At 38.9% G+C, this 19,821-nt stretch overlaps 1 protein-coding gene across 1 annotated transcript in view; it reads left to right on the forward strand.

Moving 5' to 3' along the window:
• Mroh9 (maestro heat like repeat family member 9) overlaps positions 1-19,821 on the forward strand; it is a 72,652-nt gene that overhangs the window by 39,951 nt on the left and 12,880 nt on the right. The window contains exons 10-16 of the mRNA XM_035445817.1: positions 1,437-1,591; positions 2,506-2,671; positions 7,579-7,724; positions 8,703-8,840; positions 10,791-10,911; positions 11,123-11,260; positions 15,663-15,839. Of these exons, the coding sequence (XP_035301708.1) occupies positions 1,437-1,591; positions 2,506-2,671; positions 7,579-7,724; positions 8,703-8,840; positions 10,791-10,911; positions 11,123-11,260; positions 15,663-15,839 (1,041 nt within the window). The remainder of the gene's footprint in view (positions 1-1,436; positions 1,592-2,505; positions 2,672-7,578; positions 7,725-8,702; positions 8,841-10,790; positions 10,912-11,122; positions 11,261-15,662; positions 15,840-19,821) is intronic.

Here is a 19,821-nt window from a genome sequence, read left to right on the forward strand (position 1 = left end):
TCCATATAGAGGAATACTCCCTGAGCCAAGACACACAGGAGTGGGCCTAGGCCCTATCCCAAAGGATATAATAGACTCTGATGACACCCCATGGAAGGCATCACCATCCAGGGGGAGCAGAAAGGATATGTGATAGGAAGGGTTTTAGTTGGGGGGGTTGGTAGGGGAGGACTGGTGGGAGAAGGGAACTGGGATTGTCATGTAAAACAATCCTGTTTCTAATTCAAATAAAAAAGCTGAAAAAAAAAAGAATTGGTAAAGTCTTCATAATATCAACCTCTGGCTTCCACATGTACCTGAACAGATACACACACAAACACACAAATACACACACACACAGAGAGAGAGAGAGAGAGAGAGAGGGAGAGAGGGAGAGAGGGAGAGAGGGAGAGAGGGAGAGAGACTGCATCTGGGAATTGGGTTTTAACACATTTGGGGGACATCCTCAGACTGTGACACCCTATGTCCTTTCTATGTCATTGTTTTCCAGCCAAGTATTTGGAGTTTTAGTTAGATGCCTCTGGTGTCCAACTTGTTTTCTCATTGAACTTCTCCCCATCATGACAAATGTACTGGGAACATTGCGTGTAACTGGAGATGTGGGAACTATGCTAGTCTCACCTATTACAAGGATGTCCTGTACTCCATTGTCCCATTGGGATTGAATTATAAAACCCAATCTAAAGAACACACAATGTCAAGACAAGAAAGCCAAGCTTCAGACAAGTATGAGAGGACCTTCTGAGCATGGATCCCCATACAGATCATTAGGCCATGGACCCAGGAATACAGTCTTGATGGTGATAGACATATGGGACTCCCAGTTTCCTCTCCCCACACATCCTCTCACCACGAAAGTAGGTAGACTAAGGAATCATTCCAATTCAGACAGCAGACAAGGTAAAGTACCACATCATAGAGAGTTCTGAACGCTGCTGAGGACAGGAGCATCCTACAGGCCCAACACAACCTGAGGGAAATCGGAGGTTCATGGTCATCTGCATATACTAAAACAGAGTTCTCCAACACAATAGGAAAGAGAACTCAGAGAGCCTACAAGAAGCCACAGCACATCACCAGAGGCAGGCAAGAAGGTCAAAAAGAAAGCTGGAGGTGTAAAACTAGCTTCTACTGCAGAAAGTCAACCAAAGATAAACTGAAGAAAAATACGGTTCAGCAATTTAGCACCTTGACCCAGCTACTGTTTTCAAGCTATTTCTTCCAATATCCAAAAATATGTGATTGTATTCCTGCCCTTAAATACTTTGTGTTACAATAATATTTATAAATAAACTTTCTGCTATGGCTTATTTCTATTCTAATTGCTACATTAATCATTCCAATAAAGGTTGAATTCCTACAACCAAGAAATGGCTTGGCTTAAAGGTGAACAAGGAACATGACACTTTGATTGAACTATGAAATTCTTCTTCCAGGTGTCTAAAATTGTGGATGACATTTATGAGCAGCTCTCAGTTGATTCTTCCCATGCCATGAAGGCTGTCTTTTTGAGGGTTATCAGCCTGCTGACAAAAGCCTCCCCTAAGAAGGTGATCTTTCAGCTCTTGGAGTTCCCAGTCCCTGCGGACGAGTAAGGCCTTCTTCATCTTACCCCTCTGTACACACTTGTAACAAGCTCCACAGTCATATGGTCGAAGCTCAAGTCTTCCTTTGTTATAGTCAGGCCTAATTTCTTTTTCTGAAAAGAATTTCATTTTTTTTAATCACCTATGCTGGCTGCAAGATTTAGGTATAGTCATGTTCTGTGTAACTTTGTGCAATGTTTAGCACACAGTAGGATCTCAAATGCTTTATCAGTATCACTGTGGACAAGGGTGTTGAATTATGTTCTGTTACAAATCTTACCAAAGCAAATTGCTTCAAAAAGAAAATATTTTTTGCCCATTGTTTTCCTTGAGAAAAATCTCCCAGACATAGATTTTCTTATTTATAAATGACAGACTTTAAGCTATTTATACCCACCAATAAAATAAAGAAAATTTTTAAATTCCCAAAATAAGGGCCTGAGAAATAGTGGCTAAGTGCTACTCTTACAGAGGCCCAGAGTTAAATTCTGAGGTCTCACACTGGGTGACTTACAACCACCTGTAACTCCAGGGGATCCAATGCCCTCTTCTTCTGTCATCCATAGGTACCCACATGTGTGCACACACACAGACATCCACACACATGTACATCAGTAAAACCATAAAATAATTTTTTAGTTATTAAAATTAATTGACAATTTTCTGCCCATGATCGTTTATCTAAAACTCATGACCTAGGACTGCAAGAGATCTTAAAAGGACAAAAGCCATTACTTGCAGTTCATGGGCCAGTACAGCTCTAACAGGTGCATTAGAAAATCGTAGAAAAATGACATGGCTTTATTTCTACAGTTCATACACTGTGAGGGGAAAGGGATCGCTTCCCTTCTACTGGCTATGCAGAATTTAAAATAGCAAATGGAAAGAAAGCATGACCCTCAAGACCTTTTCTTTGCAGTGCTCTGCTGCTGATGTGGCAAGCCGTGAGTACAGAGTCGAGTGTCGCATTTCAAGTTCTGAAGACAATCTTGTCAGTCCTGAAAGGAAAGCCTGGAGAGGTGGAGGGAACCCTGGTAGAAAGAAGACGCTTCTCCCTCGATGCCACCAACATGATGCCTGTGGCGGTAAATGACAATATGAATGTTTCTATTCTCTGTTGTCCTCCTATCTGCACTGATGAAGCCATGACTCCTGGGCATAGTCCCCTCTCATGCATCTGTCCATCCCAAACACATTCATTGTATGCCACGTCTTGATGACGGAGCATGCATTATGCTAAGATACAGAGACAAGGACGAAATCTTTTCATTCAAGATAAAAAGAAATATATAGTAGTGTGTGTGAGGGAAAGAAGGTGACAGGTATGGTTTAAGGTAAGTAGGATATGGCACAGCTCCATACTGACATGACAAAAAAATCAGAATCCTGGAGTGGTTCAAGATAATACTTCTATGCGTCTTGGAAAGACAGAGGGCAGAACAAAAATCCTGTTGTTTTAGTTAGGGTTTCTGTTGCCGTGAAGAGACATCATGATCACAGAAATGTTTATAAATAAAAACATTTCATTGAAATGTTCAGAAGTTCTGTCCATTATCATCATAGTGGGTAACATGGGCAATGGCAGGCAGGTATGGCGCTGGCTGATGAAGCATACCGTGACACTGGGAGCACCTTGAGTAAAAGAGACCTCAAAGCCCACCTCCACAGTAACACACTTCCTCCAACAAAGTCACAACTACTCCAACAAGGCCACACCTCCCAATCCACTCCCTGTGAGCTTACTGCGGCCAATTATATTCAGAATACCATACCTGTCAGGATGTAACTGATATGGCAAGAAAGCCAAAGAATCTGAAGGAACTGCCCAAGGGCAAAACTGTACTTGACTGTAGTGAGATAGTCACCAGCTAAGTCATATCAGCTCCAGTAGTCACTTTGGTATCTGATACCACCTTTGTCTATTACATTGCTTCCATGGATCACTGTCGATACACCCTGAGAGGAAACTGAGAGAAATGTAATGAAATACATTTATTAATATGGGGTGTTGGGATGTGTATATGTTGGGTAGTGTATATGGTCACTATGCAGGGGTCAAGTGATTCAAGGATGACTTGATGCCCTGGGTTTTTAAGGAGTCTAAGGAAGACTTTGCTTACTAGTCAGACTATTCTTCATGGCTATCCTGGAAGGGGACCTTGGGATATAAGCCCTCCTTGAGGATCAGTTTCTTTTCCCCAAATTTGGCAGCTGGAAGGGAACCATTATCAGTGCCTTGGAATCTCATTAACAAGAATGCCTGGCCCGGTTTCTGCTTCACAGCTAATGTAGTCAGTGTGGTTAAGTGAATATGTATGCTCGCTGAAGGAGTCTGGGAAGGTTTGCAGCCTTTCTTGCCCCCTTTATGACTGACTGTTTGGAGGGAAACAGTTATAGTGTGTATAGTGGGGCACAATTAATGCATACCGCAAAGGAGGCAGAGCAAGTTTGATGAACAGATGTTTTAACAAGAGAGTACTCACACAACGGAGTTAGTCCCCTACAGCCAGGTGAACCATGGAACAGAGAGAGCCGCCAGCGTGCTACCCTCATATTTAAGGTCTTGCTACATCACTGGCCACACCCTAGTATGCATGGTCTGCGTCACCTATGCCAGCCCCCAAGAGGGCATGGCTAACATTTTCCCTACAATTCCCCTTTTAGTCTAAAAGAGGATTAAAACTTAACAGTGTAAATTATCTATCATTAACAATCATAAGGGTGAATTACAGGAAGTTATAAAAATCTGCTAATGTCACATCTTAACTGTAACTATTCCAACTCAACCTTAAAGTCATCTTAAAGAGATGTCCAAGCTTGAACACCTCCTTCCAAGTCCAACCTTAAACAATAGGAAACTAGCCCTAACTAGGTGTCAACAGTAGGGAATGGGGCATAGTATTTTCCATGCTACTTCCTGCTGAACTGGATGGAAGACAGACTCGTGGGGTCCTGTGGGAAGGAATGTTAGTGTGATGAAAGTCCTGAATGAGCTATATCCAGTCCATGTCTGGTGGGAGATGCTTGATTGAAGGTCCAGATTGAAGTCCTTATCTTGATTGAAGTTCTTGTATTGATTGAAGTCAGTACCCGAAGCTCTGGTGGGAGTGTCAGTTGAAACGAAGCAAGTTGGATCTAGTGTGCTTGAGGAGGTGTGGCCCATTTTCTTTCTGGAGCGTCCAGGGATTGCTGTCAGGTGGGTTTTCATTGGCTGTGTGGGACTGAAACATATGTGTTAGCAGAGAAATGTTTGCTTGTGATGTATGCATACCAGGAGAGGCAACCATGGGAAAATAAGAATTATGAAAGGGTCCACACCTTGAGAGAAAAAGCCAAGAAAAGACAAATGACAGTCCCTAATCTTTCTCCTATTCTGTATTACATCAATTGGTTTCTTGATACAATACAGTAACTCTGAAGTTTATTCTAACAATGTGCTTGGATTTAGAGGAGGAAAGCCAAATCCAACTCTACAGTTAGCATTGATTTAATTAAATCGGGAGTAGGAAATAGAGATAGTGTTCTCTGAGAGACAGCTGTAAAGTTAACCATATGGCTCATTCATTTTGCTTGATGGTTACAGCTACCTTCTCTTCTTAAGTATCTACCCACACAGTGTCCTTTGACTTCTGGAGATGAGTCGTCCTGTGAAAATAAATGCAAAACACTTCCCTTTCCTTTGGGAGGTTTCTATACAGTTTATGAGATACACCTTGGTATGTTACCTGTCATTTTTCCTCATTGAGAGGTTCATCATTTTCGACTCGAATCTTGATTAACTTTGATGGTATCCAAATTTTTCCTTCTCCTATGGAAACAAATACGAAACCCATTCCCCAATGTAACACATGTCCTGGTTCCCATACAGAGGCCAGTGCATCTTTGAAATATACAGGCTGATTCAATTCACCAGTTTTTTCAGTAGTCCAGTGTCTTTCTGCAGCTCTTTGTCCTTTCTCATTAGCATTAAGAAAGTTTAGAGTTAATAATGCATTATGTAACCTATGTTTTTTTTTGGGGGGGGTTGTTCCCCCAGCATGTTTATGGAGCATTTCTTTTAGTATTCTATTAGATCTCTTTACCACTGCTTGTCCTGTAGGATTGTGTGGCATACTGGTTACATGTTTTATGTTATAATATTTGAAAAACTGTTCCAATTTAGTGGAGACATGTGTTGGAACATTGTCAGTTTTTATTTGTGCAGGTATACCCATAACAGCCATCACCTCTAACAGATATGTAATAACAGAATCGGCCTTTTCAGAGCTAAGAGCAGTAGCCCATTGTAACCCTGAAAATGTATCTATAGTATGACACACATATTTTAAATTTCCAAATTCTGCAAAGTCAAAGACATCTATCTGCCAAACCTCATTTCTCCAAATGCCCTTAGTATTACAGCCTGCTGGCAATGGAGCTTGATTATAAAAGGAACAGGTAAGACAGTTTCTCACTATCTCCTTGGCTTGTTGCCAAGTGATGGAGAAGTCCTTTTTCAAACCTTTGCTATTTACATGATGTTTCTTATGAAATTCTGAGGCTTCTGGCACATTTCCTATTAATAAACGATCAGTTTCATCATTGCCTTGTGATAGTGGGCCTGGCAAATCAGAATGGGATCTGATATGTGTAATATATATAGGATTAATTCTGTTTCTGATTATCTCCTGTAATTGTATAAACAGTGAAGTTAATTCTGTATTATCAGGAATGAATTCTGCAGTCTCAATGTGTAAAATAACTCTCTCTGCATATTGATACAACTTTAAGGTCAATTTTGTGATATGTATATGTCTCCTCTTGTTTAGGTATTGTGTTTATACAGATCTTTTAAAATGTAATGATAATTAAATACAGATTATATAGTCACCTATAATAGTCAGAACTTAGTTAGGTTAGTTAGGTTTTCTAGATATACAGAGATGTATTTGAGACAGAGATTCTTCAAACCTTTCAAAGACCTACAGAATATATGGCATTTAAATGGTTTAGGGTTTTTCTTGACAGTGAGACACAACTGCTTCTGGCACACCACATACATCAGAAAGGAGGATGGGCATCGAAGAAACTTGTTATGGAGTTTGCCTTCAACGTGGCAAGATTAGCCATTGGGTCAAGAAACTGCTCTTGACTAGACTGTTTTTTGCTGTATAAACTGGACATGCAGGACCCACAGGAAAGTGACTGCTGAACTTACAAAAAAAGATGAACAATCCTGAAGGCTTCCTGCTGAAATGGAGAAGTGTGCCAGACACACTGTGGCCTATGGGCTGAAGATGGATGCCTCAACGTTACAGAGGAACTTTGGATGAATGTCCAGGTAGCGAGATGTCTCTGTCAATTCTAGAGTTTATATATTATCCTTCTGTGGTCTTTGATGGAGTTGAAGACAGATAGTTATGGTTATAGTTTTCTTCAGTTAATATAGAAGATAAGTTACCCTTTTTATTTAGACAGAAAAGAGGAGATGTTGGAGGACGACTTTCTGTGTATATGTCTCTCTTATTGGTTGATAAATAAAGTACCATTTGGTCAAAGAGGAAGCAAGATAGGTGGGACTAGGAGTCAATGAAGATTCTGGGAAATGCAGTAAAAGATCTAGGCAGAAAGTGACGTAGCAGGCAGACTCAGTATATAAGCAAGGGCAAGAAGGAAGTGGTTCCTTTCACTCTTCCTCCTGCTGTCTGCTCTGAGCCACCATGTGATCCTGGGATGAGGACAGCAGCAGAAGGCATCCTCCATAAGATAAGTCTTATGATTATGGTTGACAATTGAGACTGAGCTAGCAGATGAGAAATCCTAGTCATTGGCCAAGCAGCATTTGTACCTAATATAAGCCTCTGTGTGTTACTTGGGACCTTAATGAGGCAGTGGGAGGAACTGGGGTGGCCTGGTGGAAAGCACTCACATGGCAGCAGGGCTCAGGCGATTGGAGTAAAGATTTATCATTATACAGTTGCCTCTTTATAACTCCATTTTCCTTCCCTAATAGGCTTCCCAGGCTCTGTGCACCTTTCTACCTGTGAATTCTTATAGGAAAGTGGTGGCCAAGCTTTTCCCCGAGTTCCTGATGGCCCTCATGCTTCAACTTTTCTACTGTAGTCAGCTTTTAAAAGACACGGGACAGGACAGACCTCTGTAAGACAATGCAATTTGGAGGTGTGGGGAGATAAATGTCCAACAGCTGACTTGGGTTTATGTGGTAGTTGCTGTAAGCCAGTGTGAGGTTCTGCTCACATGTATTCCAGTTTTCTCTCTAAGGGTAGAGTACATTCAGAAAAGCACTCCTCCTCAGTACATTCACTAGGATCCCCCCTCCACATGTGCACCATATAGAAAGAGTCACTAGCACAGAACACTGCTCATTCCCACTGTGCCTACTGTCAGCTCAATGAGAAAAGGAAGACACAAAAAGAGCCTTCAGGTCTAAAGCTAGATATCTTCAAGCTCTATCATTCCATATTCTCTGATAGTAACCTCTCAGAGTTACTGCATAAATAAAACAGAACAGTGGGTGCAAATATTAGTTGTAAACTGAAAGTGAATCACAGTTTTATATGGATATGATGTGGGTGAGAGCAGTATGGCATCAGCTCTCTGTTTCAGGACAAAGGTCATGATTTCCTTTTGGACAAGAGACTTGGTTTTCTGTCCTGAAAGTCAAGTCTCAGTACAACTGTCAGCTATGTGCTAAGTCTGGTATGAACATCTAAGCCAAACAGAGCACAACTGATCTTCTTAAAATACTTAATCCATTTACTGTCTTTTTAAAAAGATACACACCAAACCACCCATCAGAAGATAGGAACCCATTCTTATTTAGGACATCCCCCAAAGAAAATTGATAGTTCTACCAAGTCATTACATTTCTGGGTAAGACAGTAAGGTGTTAATGTGATTCTACCTAAATTTTATGTGCTACCCTTTTATTTTAACATTTGCCATCCATGCACTGTACATCAAGGAAGATGAAAAACACTTAACAATTACTGTCTTCTGAAGTATCCTTTCTTCTAAAACACTATCCTTCCCAAGATAGAATGGAGAGGTGAATTGTATGTACTCGGTTATACGTAGGTCACTGTCTTAGAATGTCTGTTCTTCTTTGGACCTCAGCTATGTACGAGATGGCCTGAAGGTCCTGCTGAATTGCTCTGGACTAAAAGAAGTGGATGAAGCTCTAGAGAAAAAGAATTTCTGGGACCAGTTTTCTCAAGTCATGGATCACCAGTATGGGATCCACCTCATTGCAAAGTAAGAACAGAGGACACTGGGTAGGACTCTTACTTTCCATCTTATCATCTCCACCTTCCTTCAGGTGTCTCATGTTGGAACACATTTTCAAAAGCCTCCCTAGTAGTCTACATTGCAACATGATTTCTGTTTTTTTGATAATTTGGAAGATTTATTCTGAGATACTCTTCCCCTTCTTTTCCTCTTACTTAATGACACAGAGTTAACCAGAATTACTCCCTCACCAACACACCCTTATCCATCCACCCATAGGATAGTATTCTCTTTCAAATGCAAAGGACTTAAGGTAAATGTGATGTTTTCCTCTCTGATGCTATCTGATCCCAGCTTTGTGGACATTCAAAAGTGCCAAATGCCCTCTAGCTTTAGAGAGGTCTACCAAAGGTCTGTACTCAATAAGCCAAACATATTCTGGAAAATATAATGGAACATTTTTTTTCCTACAGTGGAAATGTTTTTTGGTTTTTTTTAGTTTGTTTTTATTTAACTCTTCTGATTATAGGGATCAGATTTTCTGAACAACAACAAAAAATTAAGAATGCAGGGTCTTGGTGTCATGAAAGAGACTTTGCAATTGTGACTGACTCAGAGAATACTTTTACTGTGGCCCACAGGCTTTAGATGCTTCAGAACAGTGTGAGCATATGTACTTTGGAAACATGATTTTAAATAAAAACTGTATTTATTTAGATATTTTTGAAATTGACAAAGCCTAAAAGATAAAAGTCATGTCATGTGACTTTGATCATCTCCAAATACATAGCATTTATTAATGAATATAACAAGTAAATTTCATAATTTTGATTTCCTTTTCATCAACTTTGGCTATATAGACATTTAGGGAAAGATAGAGTTCTAAGAAAGATCCTGCAACTACATGAGCTGCTACAACATGACTGTGTAGGGAAATAAATTACTATCCTTATACACTATGAAAAACCATACCATTTGCAACTTCAAAACAGGTGTTTTCATAGGTAGAGAATGCAAGGAAAATATAGACAAAAGTCCATTAAAATATGGTCCAAAACAGGTGAAGTTGATTTTCAGATTTCCCAAGTTCTCCATAAGACTATAAAAGGAGGCCTGTCATCTTGCTGGCCACTGAGCCTACAGCCACTGGCACCTACATAAGCAGTACCCCCCACATTGTACCAAAAGTTAGATTAATATATCTTAAGATAAAGATATGGTATGTTTGCACCCTCTAAGTGTCACTAGTTAAGCATCACCCTCTTTTAGTACTACACAAAATGTGGTCCACAGATGAACATCACCTAGGAAGTAGTGCTATAGTTGCAAATTCTGTGTGTTTTGAGTGGACATTTAGTTTTAGAAAAAGGACCTGGAGTTTGAAATGGCAGGTTTTCATATGATCCCTCCATATTCTACCTCTACCAATTGGATTCAAGATGCTTTATGAAGAAAACGCTAGGCCTGGCTACCACCTAAATGTTTTTGGAAAATGGTTTAGTGACTCAGAACTTACTGTCCCTTCTCTGGAGTAACCCGGAGTCATCCCAAAAGCAAGAGAACCATCCAAAGCCATAAAGCTGACCTATAGTGTGTGTGGCTACCTTGGGTTGTTGTTTAGATATATATTTCTTCTCTCTTTGATCAAGGACTGATGGATGCTTATGCAAAACTAAGGCTTCTGTACTTAAGGTAAATGTGATTTTACCTTAAGGGTAAATCTAAGAGGGAAAAGGAAAAGAGTGATGATAAGGAAAGAATTATTGTGGAGACTCAGGCTTATACAATTCCCTAGAGTCTATCTAAACTTTGCAGTGATGCTGAGGTTTACCTTAGACTAGGGAATTTTTTCGAGTGACTTCTTTCTAATCTGGACAGTCAGTAGTATGTAGGTAAGGATTGACTCCTTGCCACTGTACTTGTTAATGCAGGATACTTTTCTCCTTTGTTGATTTGGTGTCTTGTACTCCTTTACAGAACCCTAAGTGAATGTAACTTCCCACAGTTTCCAGAGACCCTACATTATGTCTACAAGATTGCAATCAAAGATCCTAGAAGATCAGAAGACACCATTGTCACAATAATATTCTTTGCCGAAGTGAGTTTTAATAGTAGTTTGTGACCAACAGAGTTCTCCTTCCCATTCCTTGAATAAACTTAAATCAAAACTCCAGCATCTCCTCTCCCTCTCTAAGTTCTTTTCTCATGAAAATTGAAGAAAGTAAAAGATATATGAAATCAAAGGGGGAGGCAGGGAGGTGTTCTGACTTTCCTCATTAATTTATTAACTGTACTTTTGTTTATTAAAGCTTCTGAACAACTTCTTCAAGGAATCATTGCCTGAAGAATTTTTGACTCCCTTCAGAAACTGGATCAATGATTCCAATCCTTCAGTTGGCAAAATGAGTCTTCAGAAAATTGCAAGCATGGCACCAGTTTTCAGTGAAGTATGTGTGTGTATTTTGTCATGATTGGTTGTTTTAATACTGCTCCATGTCTCGTAATGCAACTTTGGTGCCTTTCAGTTTCTGTACAGCTAAAACTATCAGAGTCTGAAACTCAGTAGAATAGATACTATAAACCAACTAAGTGGTTTTTGTCACCTTATTCATAATTTTCCACAGTCATGTCTTGTGCTCAGAATTTACTTACTATCACTGCTCAGAGTAAATACTCTTCTTACAGATTAAACTATAAACTCCTGTCCATTCCTTCTCTGTATTTATGTACTCATTGACTTCTTTCTTAGGGTACTCACCAGACCTCCTCCATCCACTTAAACACTTTGCCCTCACTTATACATGATTGAATTCTTTGCCCTTTTTGACCATCACCTCAAGTCAGATTTTACTGAATATTCTGACCTCTAGCAGCTTCCTCCCTCTGAGTGCCACCCCACTTAGGAGCACTTATTTTATAACAGTGATGGTCAAAGTATGGTCCTCAAACCACCCGAATCAAAGTCACCTGGAAATGTGTTACAAATGCAAAGTGTTATTCCCATCTCAAGCCTGCAGAACAAGAAACTCTGGGTTGTGGTCCACAGGTCTGTCTATTTAGGTCCTTAGATGATAATGAAAGTCACTATCTTAAATCATCTCCCACAAGCTCATGTGGTTAGTGTTCCAGTTCAAAAAATTTAATCAGGCCCCAATGTCTTGTAATTTCCTATTTCAAAGTATCTTGCACAATACTGAAACTGTAGATGCACCACAAATTATTTTTTATTCAATAATGAGCTTAATAATAAATCTTTATCTATCTGATCACAGACTTCAAGTCTATTGGTGAATACCATATTTTTGCATTTAGAATTTCATGAGCTGTGAGAAAGGGTGGTCCTCAAGCCTTGTATGTGCCCATGGAGAGGAGCAACTTTGTGAGGGTCAACAGTGCTTACTCATGCACACCCTCCTTTCTTGTGATATTGACAACCATCTTCCTTGAGTGAGGTGTAAAGCCCTCTCAGTACCCCACTCCCAAAGAATGTTTAATATGTAAAAACATATCTTGAAAAGTTGTCTACCAGTGAATTTGGGGACGATCTAGGGCCAGTACCACAGCTCCTGCACAGACAGTCAGGTCCTCTGGCTTAGGAGAATACAAGAGAGTGGCCAAAAGAGTGTAGCCCCCAAGGCTCTTACCCTTATCTTGGCCAGTGTCTGGGAAGAGTCCAGTCAGTGCATACTTTCCCCTATAATTCTTAGGTTGCAAACTTAAGTTTCAGGGGATTTCAGTCGACAACAGGTAGAGTGAGTAAATACTTGGTTACCAACCTAATAATGTGAACTGCTACACTTATTCTTATGCTTTAAGAACACAAAGACTTTATGCAGATACCTTAACTATAAACTAATGTAAAATGGTGAATTTTTCTAAGTGGGGGGAACAGAATCTTATTCACTTATGCAATCAATCAGTGAATGTTCTAAAGATGATGCTAGAGGAGAGCTCTAAGGAGAGAACATGGATGATCAGTGTGGTCAATTTAGGAGGGATCAGTCTGTCCCATCCCAGTGGTGGGAAAGAAGGAAAGAGGGAATCAGTGTTACATAATAATTACTTGGTGATTGTGGAGTGACCAGTGAGCAGCCAATAGAGGTAGGGTTTTCTTTATTTAGACACAGCAGTCAAGTGCATGCCAAAGCGAGAGGAGGGAGCTGGAACCAGTGCCGGTAGCTGGGGGAGCAGAAGAGAGGGTGCACCCATCTGCCTACCCCGTAAGAAGCCCTTCTATGTCAGCCTAAGACTTCCCCTTACTCCGCCCTCACGGGCACACCTGTCCGGGTACCTGGGGTGGGACTAGAGTCTCCCTACAGGTGACAAGTGCAATGGGATGTGGGTAGAATTTATTCTCAGAGCCAAGGGGACTCGATGGTTATAAATTAAGTTGCTTATAGTGATGGAATTTATAGACAGGTCATGTTCCAAAAGATGTGAATAGGAGGCACAATAGGAAGCTTTTTCAGAATAAAGTAAAGACTTGGATTAGTGAGTGTTATAATTTGATTTCTTAGACTGGGGGTTTAAATGAACTTCAGTATATCCCTGGGTAACACACAGAGCCTTGGGATGAGGAAAAGCCATTTTGGATTCTGCCTGCCACAAACAGATTCTAAACAGTGCTACTAAAGTTTAGATTGTTCAAATATTTTATTTTCTCTGACAACTACTTTTTATGATGATAAACAATTAAGAACATTTAAAATATGGGAGTACAAATATTTTTTGAACTAGATTAACTTGCAAAAACCAAATTTGCAGTACTTGAATTGTTTCTAGACAGACTTTGGAGTCAATTTAAAACCAAGATAATTTTTATATTCTTTCCAATAGAATTCATGACAGCTTCTGCAGTTTTCTTAAACCACAAAAAAACTACTTTTGTATCTTTATTTTGGAATTTCTTGTTCTATTATAAATACAGAAGTATCCCTATTTCAGAAGACATATTTTGTTAAAAATGAATTGTACATATTTAAATATGCACGTTCGTGATAAGACTATGAGAACAGCTGTGTTATTGGTATGTGATGTAGTTTAAACTAATGGGGAGAACAAAACAAAGCTGAAAGTGCCTGAATCTAGTTTTAGCTCAGAGAGATTCCCTTTAAAGACTTGAATGCTGAGTTGAACTTCTGGAGTTTGCTTTTTCCACCTAAACGTTATCTCTAAAGTTTTAGGGGAGAAGTTAAAAGCCATAAAGGCTAGTAATTTTTATACGGTATTTTAAAATTAAGACATTTTGGTTCACAGTAATTTAACTGGCAATTGACTGCCCAGTGCCACCCAAGGGTTATAAACCAATGTCAGCCAGCAGCTCTTTTGTTATTCACTCATGAAATACAGAGTTTAAGATAGGATATTTAAAATATTTTGTATAAAAAATACAAGAAGCACCTCTGAGAACACTGAAACAAATGTTTAATTTGAAAAAGAATGTAACTTATAAAGGCAGCTGTCTTCCTGTAAGAGTTCTGTTGCCAAGGGATTTCTTAACGTCTCCATTCTGTCTTGGGTCTGGGAAAAGTTAGGCTTTAAAAAATGATTGTTAAAAGTTTCATTGTTTAAAAGAAAATAATCATTTTTACATCTTATTGTAAAACATTTTACCTTTCAGATCACTTAAATGAGTACTACAAATATGTCAGTACTACAATAGTCAGTGTGAATGCAGGGCCTTGAAAGAATTTTGCTTTTTTTTTTTTGAGCTTAGTTATAAAAGCAATCTCCTGTGTTAAATAAAAATGTGTCAATAGTTTGATAAATGTGTACTCATAATCAAGAGCATCTCAGCTGGACTTTGTGTTGGCTGCTATATAGAAATGAACAAATGTCAAGGGATAGAAAATTACTTTAGATATTTAAAAGAGAAGAAATATATAGTCTATTTGTTTTGTAACAAGTTTCTGTAAATAAGATAATTTATACTATTTATAAGAAAAAAATAAGAGGGTTGTTTTTACTCTTTAGTAAGCGAAAAGTTATTTGCTGCTTTGTCCAAAATTCTTCTCCATGTTGTTCATAACAGGGAGATTTTATGCCAAGGTTAGATGGACAATAATGGAGAAACATACAGATCTTCTTTCCTAGAAAGACAAAGGTACCTTTAGGCACTGATTCAGTCCTTAACTGAATACACACACACACACACACACACACACACACACACACACCTTCTTTGTTGTCTCCCATTTCTCTTTTCCTTCCCCTTCTGTTCTCTTTGGCTCTAATTCACATCTGGGGCTCTTCAGTTCCTCTGTTTAAACATTTCACTTTCATGTTTAGAGACCACACTACCAGATATATTGGTAAATATTTAGTACCAACTCTCTGAAAAACCAGATCAAAATTTTCTGATATGAATATTCTTACTATGGCTAATTTCAAGATATCAAATGCACGTAATAAAAACTTGGAATTGATAATAAAAAATAATAATATATAGTGATAGATAATCTACCCTCTGATTATACAGCCTATGTTTATGCATAAATATCTTTTCAGTCTCCTTGAAAAAAAAATTGAATTGTGCAGAGATGCATAAATAACTTTTTATTTACTATTCTGGATATACAGATTTCATAACTACACTAGCAATCTAAAATGTAGAAAATAAATACACACTAGCAAAAATATTTTTAGAATTGATCAATTTTTAATACTACTTTTGATTTGATTTTATTATAAATTCATGTGATTCATTTTTAACAATGACTTTGCAAAGCATCTAAAACAGTTTTAAAGAGGACTTGTGAGTTGGCATGATAAACTTGGAAGTGTACATACCAATTATCAGCCCAACCCTCCTGGTCCTAAAGTTCTACAATTTTTTCCTCTTATACATAGATAGAAAACGTCTCCAACCTGTTACTCCCCGTCTTGGATGCTTTTCTTTCCAAAGAGCACACTGTTATCATCCGGGCCATGCTCACCCTCCGAAACATTTTGAGCAAACTGGACAAGACTAACTACTCCACAGTGTGTACCAAGATTGCTTCCAGCTACTGTCCTCTTATGGATCATGTGAGTGACATCGTGTGATTAGATATATAAAACCATTAGCTTTTGTGGTTCAGTTAAGCCCTAGATGGTGGAATGATCTTATATCCTAGAATCAGCCAACATAAGACAGCTGTCTGTCTCTGGATAAATTTCAGCTTAGTGGATATGCTGATTAACAGTGGGCCTAGGCTGGGTGAGTGTAAATCTATCTTCTACATTTGATACTCTGGTGAGATAGAGATTTCTTCAGAGTCTTGGTGCCTCAGTTTCCCCACCTGTAAAACAGACACAGAAGTAGGTTTTTTTATACTGTTAAGAGTTCATATGTTCACCCCTCCAAGGTTTAGAGGACATCATACAGGAGGGGGTGGAAAGAACATGAGTCAGAGAATGGAGCACAGTGTTGCAAAAATGATGTCTTCTGGACATGAACTTACTGAAGCTGTGGATATCCACGAAAGAACTGCACAAGATTGAGCTTGACAACATGTCATCTTGCAAGGAGGAAGGGCTCATAAGGCCCTGCCCATCCATGAGGGACTAATTCCAGTTAGTGGTGTCTAGAGGAAATAATGTAACTTTCACCAGTGGTGTATCCACTGATAATTTGTCCATGAGTAAGGAACCTCCGCCCACACTCATGCAAACAACCTTATTTAAACTCATTGGTCACTACATAAATGAGAGTGAAAATAGAATTGTTGAGGAAAAAGAAGGACTTTGTCAACAAGAGGAGAGATGAGAAGATGACAGGCGGTAAAAATGACTGAAATTCATCACACACATAGATGAAACTGTCAAAGAATAAAACAATTAAAAAACCCTTCAGTTGGAAACTTATTTGTCAAAGAGTAAAGGCTTAGAAATTCTCTTTCACTTCAATTTTGCTTGGATATTTTTCTGTTCCATATTACTGTATTCCATTAAAATACACTGCTTTTGCTACATGATTACAATATTGACATGTGCAGTGCCTCAAGTAAATGTTCGTTATTAACATATAAGACGTTGTTTTGTTTTAATTTTTCTTTATTTTTGAGAATTTCACTCATGTAAACCAGTGGTCCTCAACCTTCCTAATGCTGTGACCCTGCAATACAGTTCCTTATATAGTGACCCACAACCATAAAATTATGTTGTTGCTACTACAGACCTGTAATTTTGTTACTGTTATGAACCCTAATGTAAATATCTGATATGCAGGATAACTGATATGATACCCTCAATGGGGTCATGACCCACAGGTTGAAAACAACTGATGTATATAATGAATTATAGCCAAATATATGCCCCCCTATTGAACTTGCCCTATGTCCTCCCAACAGGTCTCCATCCCAACTTAATGCCTCTTTTAATACTCTGCTAGTCCAGTTAGTGCTTCTGTATTAAAAGAATCACACTGTAAACACAGAAGACATGAGTGAGGAAAGAACAACTTATAGGGGGTCCTTCTAGAAACCAGATGCCTGCTAAGTGACTCCAATTGCTATCTGGGAAAGTTATTGATAGCAAACATAGTTCAAAAAGTTAAGTAAGTAAGCATCAAACCTGACACGCGAGAGAACCTCAACTCTGAGCCTAAACTGGTTGTAGAATTGCTCTTCAATAGCTTACATAGATTTTATTAATTAAAAAGGCAAATAGAAAAGAGGAAGACTGACAGGACTTAAGAACAATTACATTAAATAATAATATTTAAAGTGATAGCAGCAAGGTTTTCTTTTAAAACAAAATCTTTGTTGAAATTTACAAGTTAATTCGAGAAAGTCTTAATGTCAGATCCAGGAATTAAACTCTAGAGAATCCCAGTAATTAGGAGTTATTTCCATACTACATCCATTTAGCAGCAGAATAGCATTAGATGTTCCCTTAGTGTCTGTGACCTGTCTGGCCTCAAGTTTTTGGTCTGATACTGGCACTGGGTCTGGGTTCCTTCCTGTGGATCTTGACTTAAATCCAATTAGAATATTTGGTTAATTCTATGATAAGCATGCTACTATTGCACCAAAGGGCATGTCTTGCCAGGACAGAGGTTTTTGTAGCTCACAGGTTCACAGCTGGATAAGACTGGAGATTCCTTTTTCTCTTCTGGAACTATAAAAACTATCCAATAGGATGGGGCATCCATATCAGTACCAGCTTGAATTATCTAAACTCTGTGATTCATCAACAGACTCTTAACCACCACGTTCTGAGTGGTAACCTAGGACATTAGCAATAGCCTGTAATGTCTATGGGTCAATGCGGCCTCATTATCCAAGATCCTGCCACTGAACTATTCATTTCTCAGCCTGTGTTACCTAGTAGAAACATTGTCTGCCCATTGTAGGGTAACTCCATTCTAACTATTTTAGTATGCATGCACGAAATGTATGTGCGCGCGCGCGCGCGCGCGCACACACACACACACACACACACACACACACACACACACACACACACACACATATGTATGTATGTATGCACATATATATATGGAAGTGTCTACCCCAGTAGATTTTGTGTTACTTTTTTTAAGGACCTTTAGTGTTAAATTACATTTCCTGTATTTCTTCCTTTACCTTGGTCTTCCATATCCCACACAAATTTAACCCTTAATCCACTTTAAGCATTTTTCCTTTTGCTTTCTATCCCCCACTTTAAAGCCCTTCCTCTACAGTTCCTACTAATTTTCTGACCTTTGTGTGTATTCCAAATGAAACATTCATAGCTAAAAATTCAAAGCTAATGTCTACAAATAAGATATGTTATATTCGTCTCTCTTAGCTCACTATTTTCCAGCTCCAGCCATTTTTGTGAATGTCATGATTTGTTTTTCTTAATAGCTGAATAATATTCTATTGTATAAACATACTACATTTTCATTATCCATTCACCAGTTCATGGACATCTAGGCTGTTTCCATTTCCTGGCCATTGTAAATAGATTAGCAATCAACATGGATAAGCAAGTGTCTCCATAACAGGAATAGAGAGTCCTCTGGGAATATATACAAGAGTGATCATATGGTAGATGTATTTTTAGCTTGGGGGGGGGCGACTTCACACTGGTTTCCACGGAGGAATCACCAGCAGGAAATGGGCAAAATTCATTACTAAGAATAGTAACTATGCTACATATAAAAGCTACAAATCCTTTGTCCTGCATACCTGAAACTTTGTATTTTAATCAATATGCCCTTCATTCTACCAACCCAAGCAATCCTGAGTGAAGTTTTTATCTAATTATTCTTTATCAATAAAAATTCAGGAGTCAGATATCAGGCTAAGAACCTGAATGAACAGAGAAGCAGCAGAGAGCTTTCTAAACCCCTCCCTACTATTTACTGTGTCTCTCTATATATCTTCGGTCCTCCGAAACCTCTATGGCCAATTTTGGTTAGCTAGAAGCTAGGTCCACCCTCTGATACAAAGTAAACTTTATTGACAGTTTCAGGGGTGTCAAAATATCCCACAGCATTTCCCACATTTTGTCTAAATAAAAAGGGAAGATTTTAACTCTTAACACAGTAAAACTATATACAATATGAACAATTATCAGGTACGAATTACAGTCACAATGTCCAGTCCATTCACATTTGACAAAATCAGAGAAAATGCTCCATTATCTATCCTGTCTTCGGGAGTCCAAAGTTTTATACCTAGTTCACTTTCTATCCTCACTTGTATTACCAACCCCAAACTGTCTTTTTAGAACTTAAAACATTTTCTTTTTATTTTATTTTTTCAATCTTATTTTACATATCAATCCCGGTACACTCTCCCTCCCATCCTCTCATGCCCCTGACCTTTCCCCCTCATCCATCCCACTCCCCATATACCCCCCAGGGAGAGTTGGGCCTCCCATTGGGGACCATCAAAGGTCTGTCACACCATTTGGTGTAGGGCCCAGGCCCTCCCCCATGCATTTAGGCTGAGAGAGTATCCCTCCATGGAGGAATGGGCTCCCGAAGTCTACCTGTGTACCAGGAATGAATACTGACTGGTTCCACATCAAGAGACCC

The sequence above is a fragment of the Cricetulus griseus genome, chromosome 5, assembly GCF_003668045.3.
Source record: "Cricetulus griseus strain 17A/GY chromosome 5, alternate assembly CriGri-PICRH-1.0, whole genome shotgun sequence".
Lineage (NCBI taxonomy): Eukaryota > Metazoa > Chordata > Mammalia > Rodentia > Cricetidae > Cricetulus > Cricetulus griseus.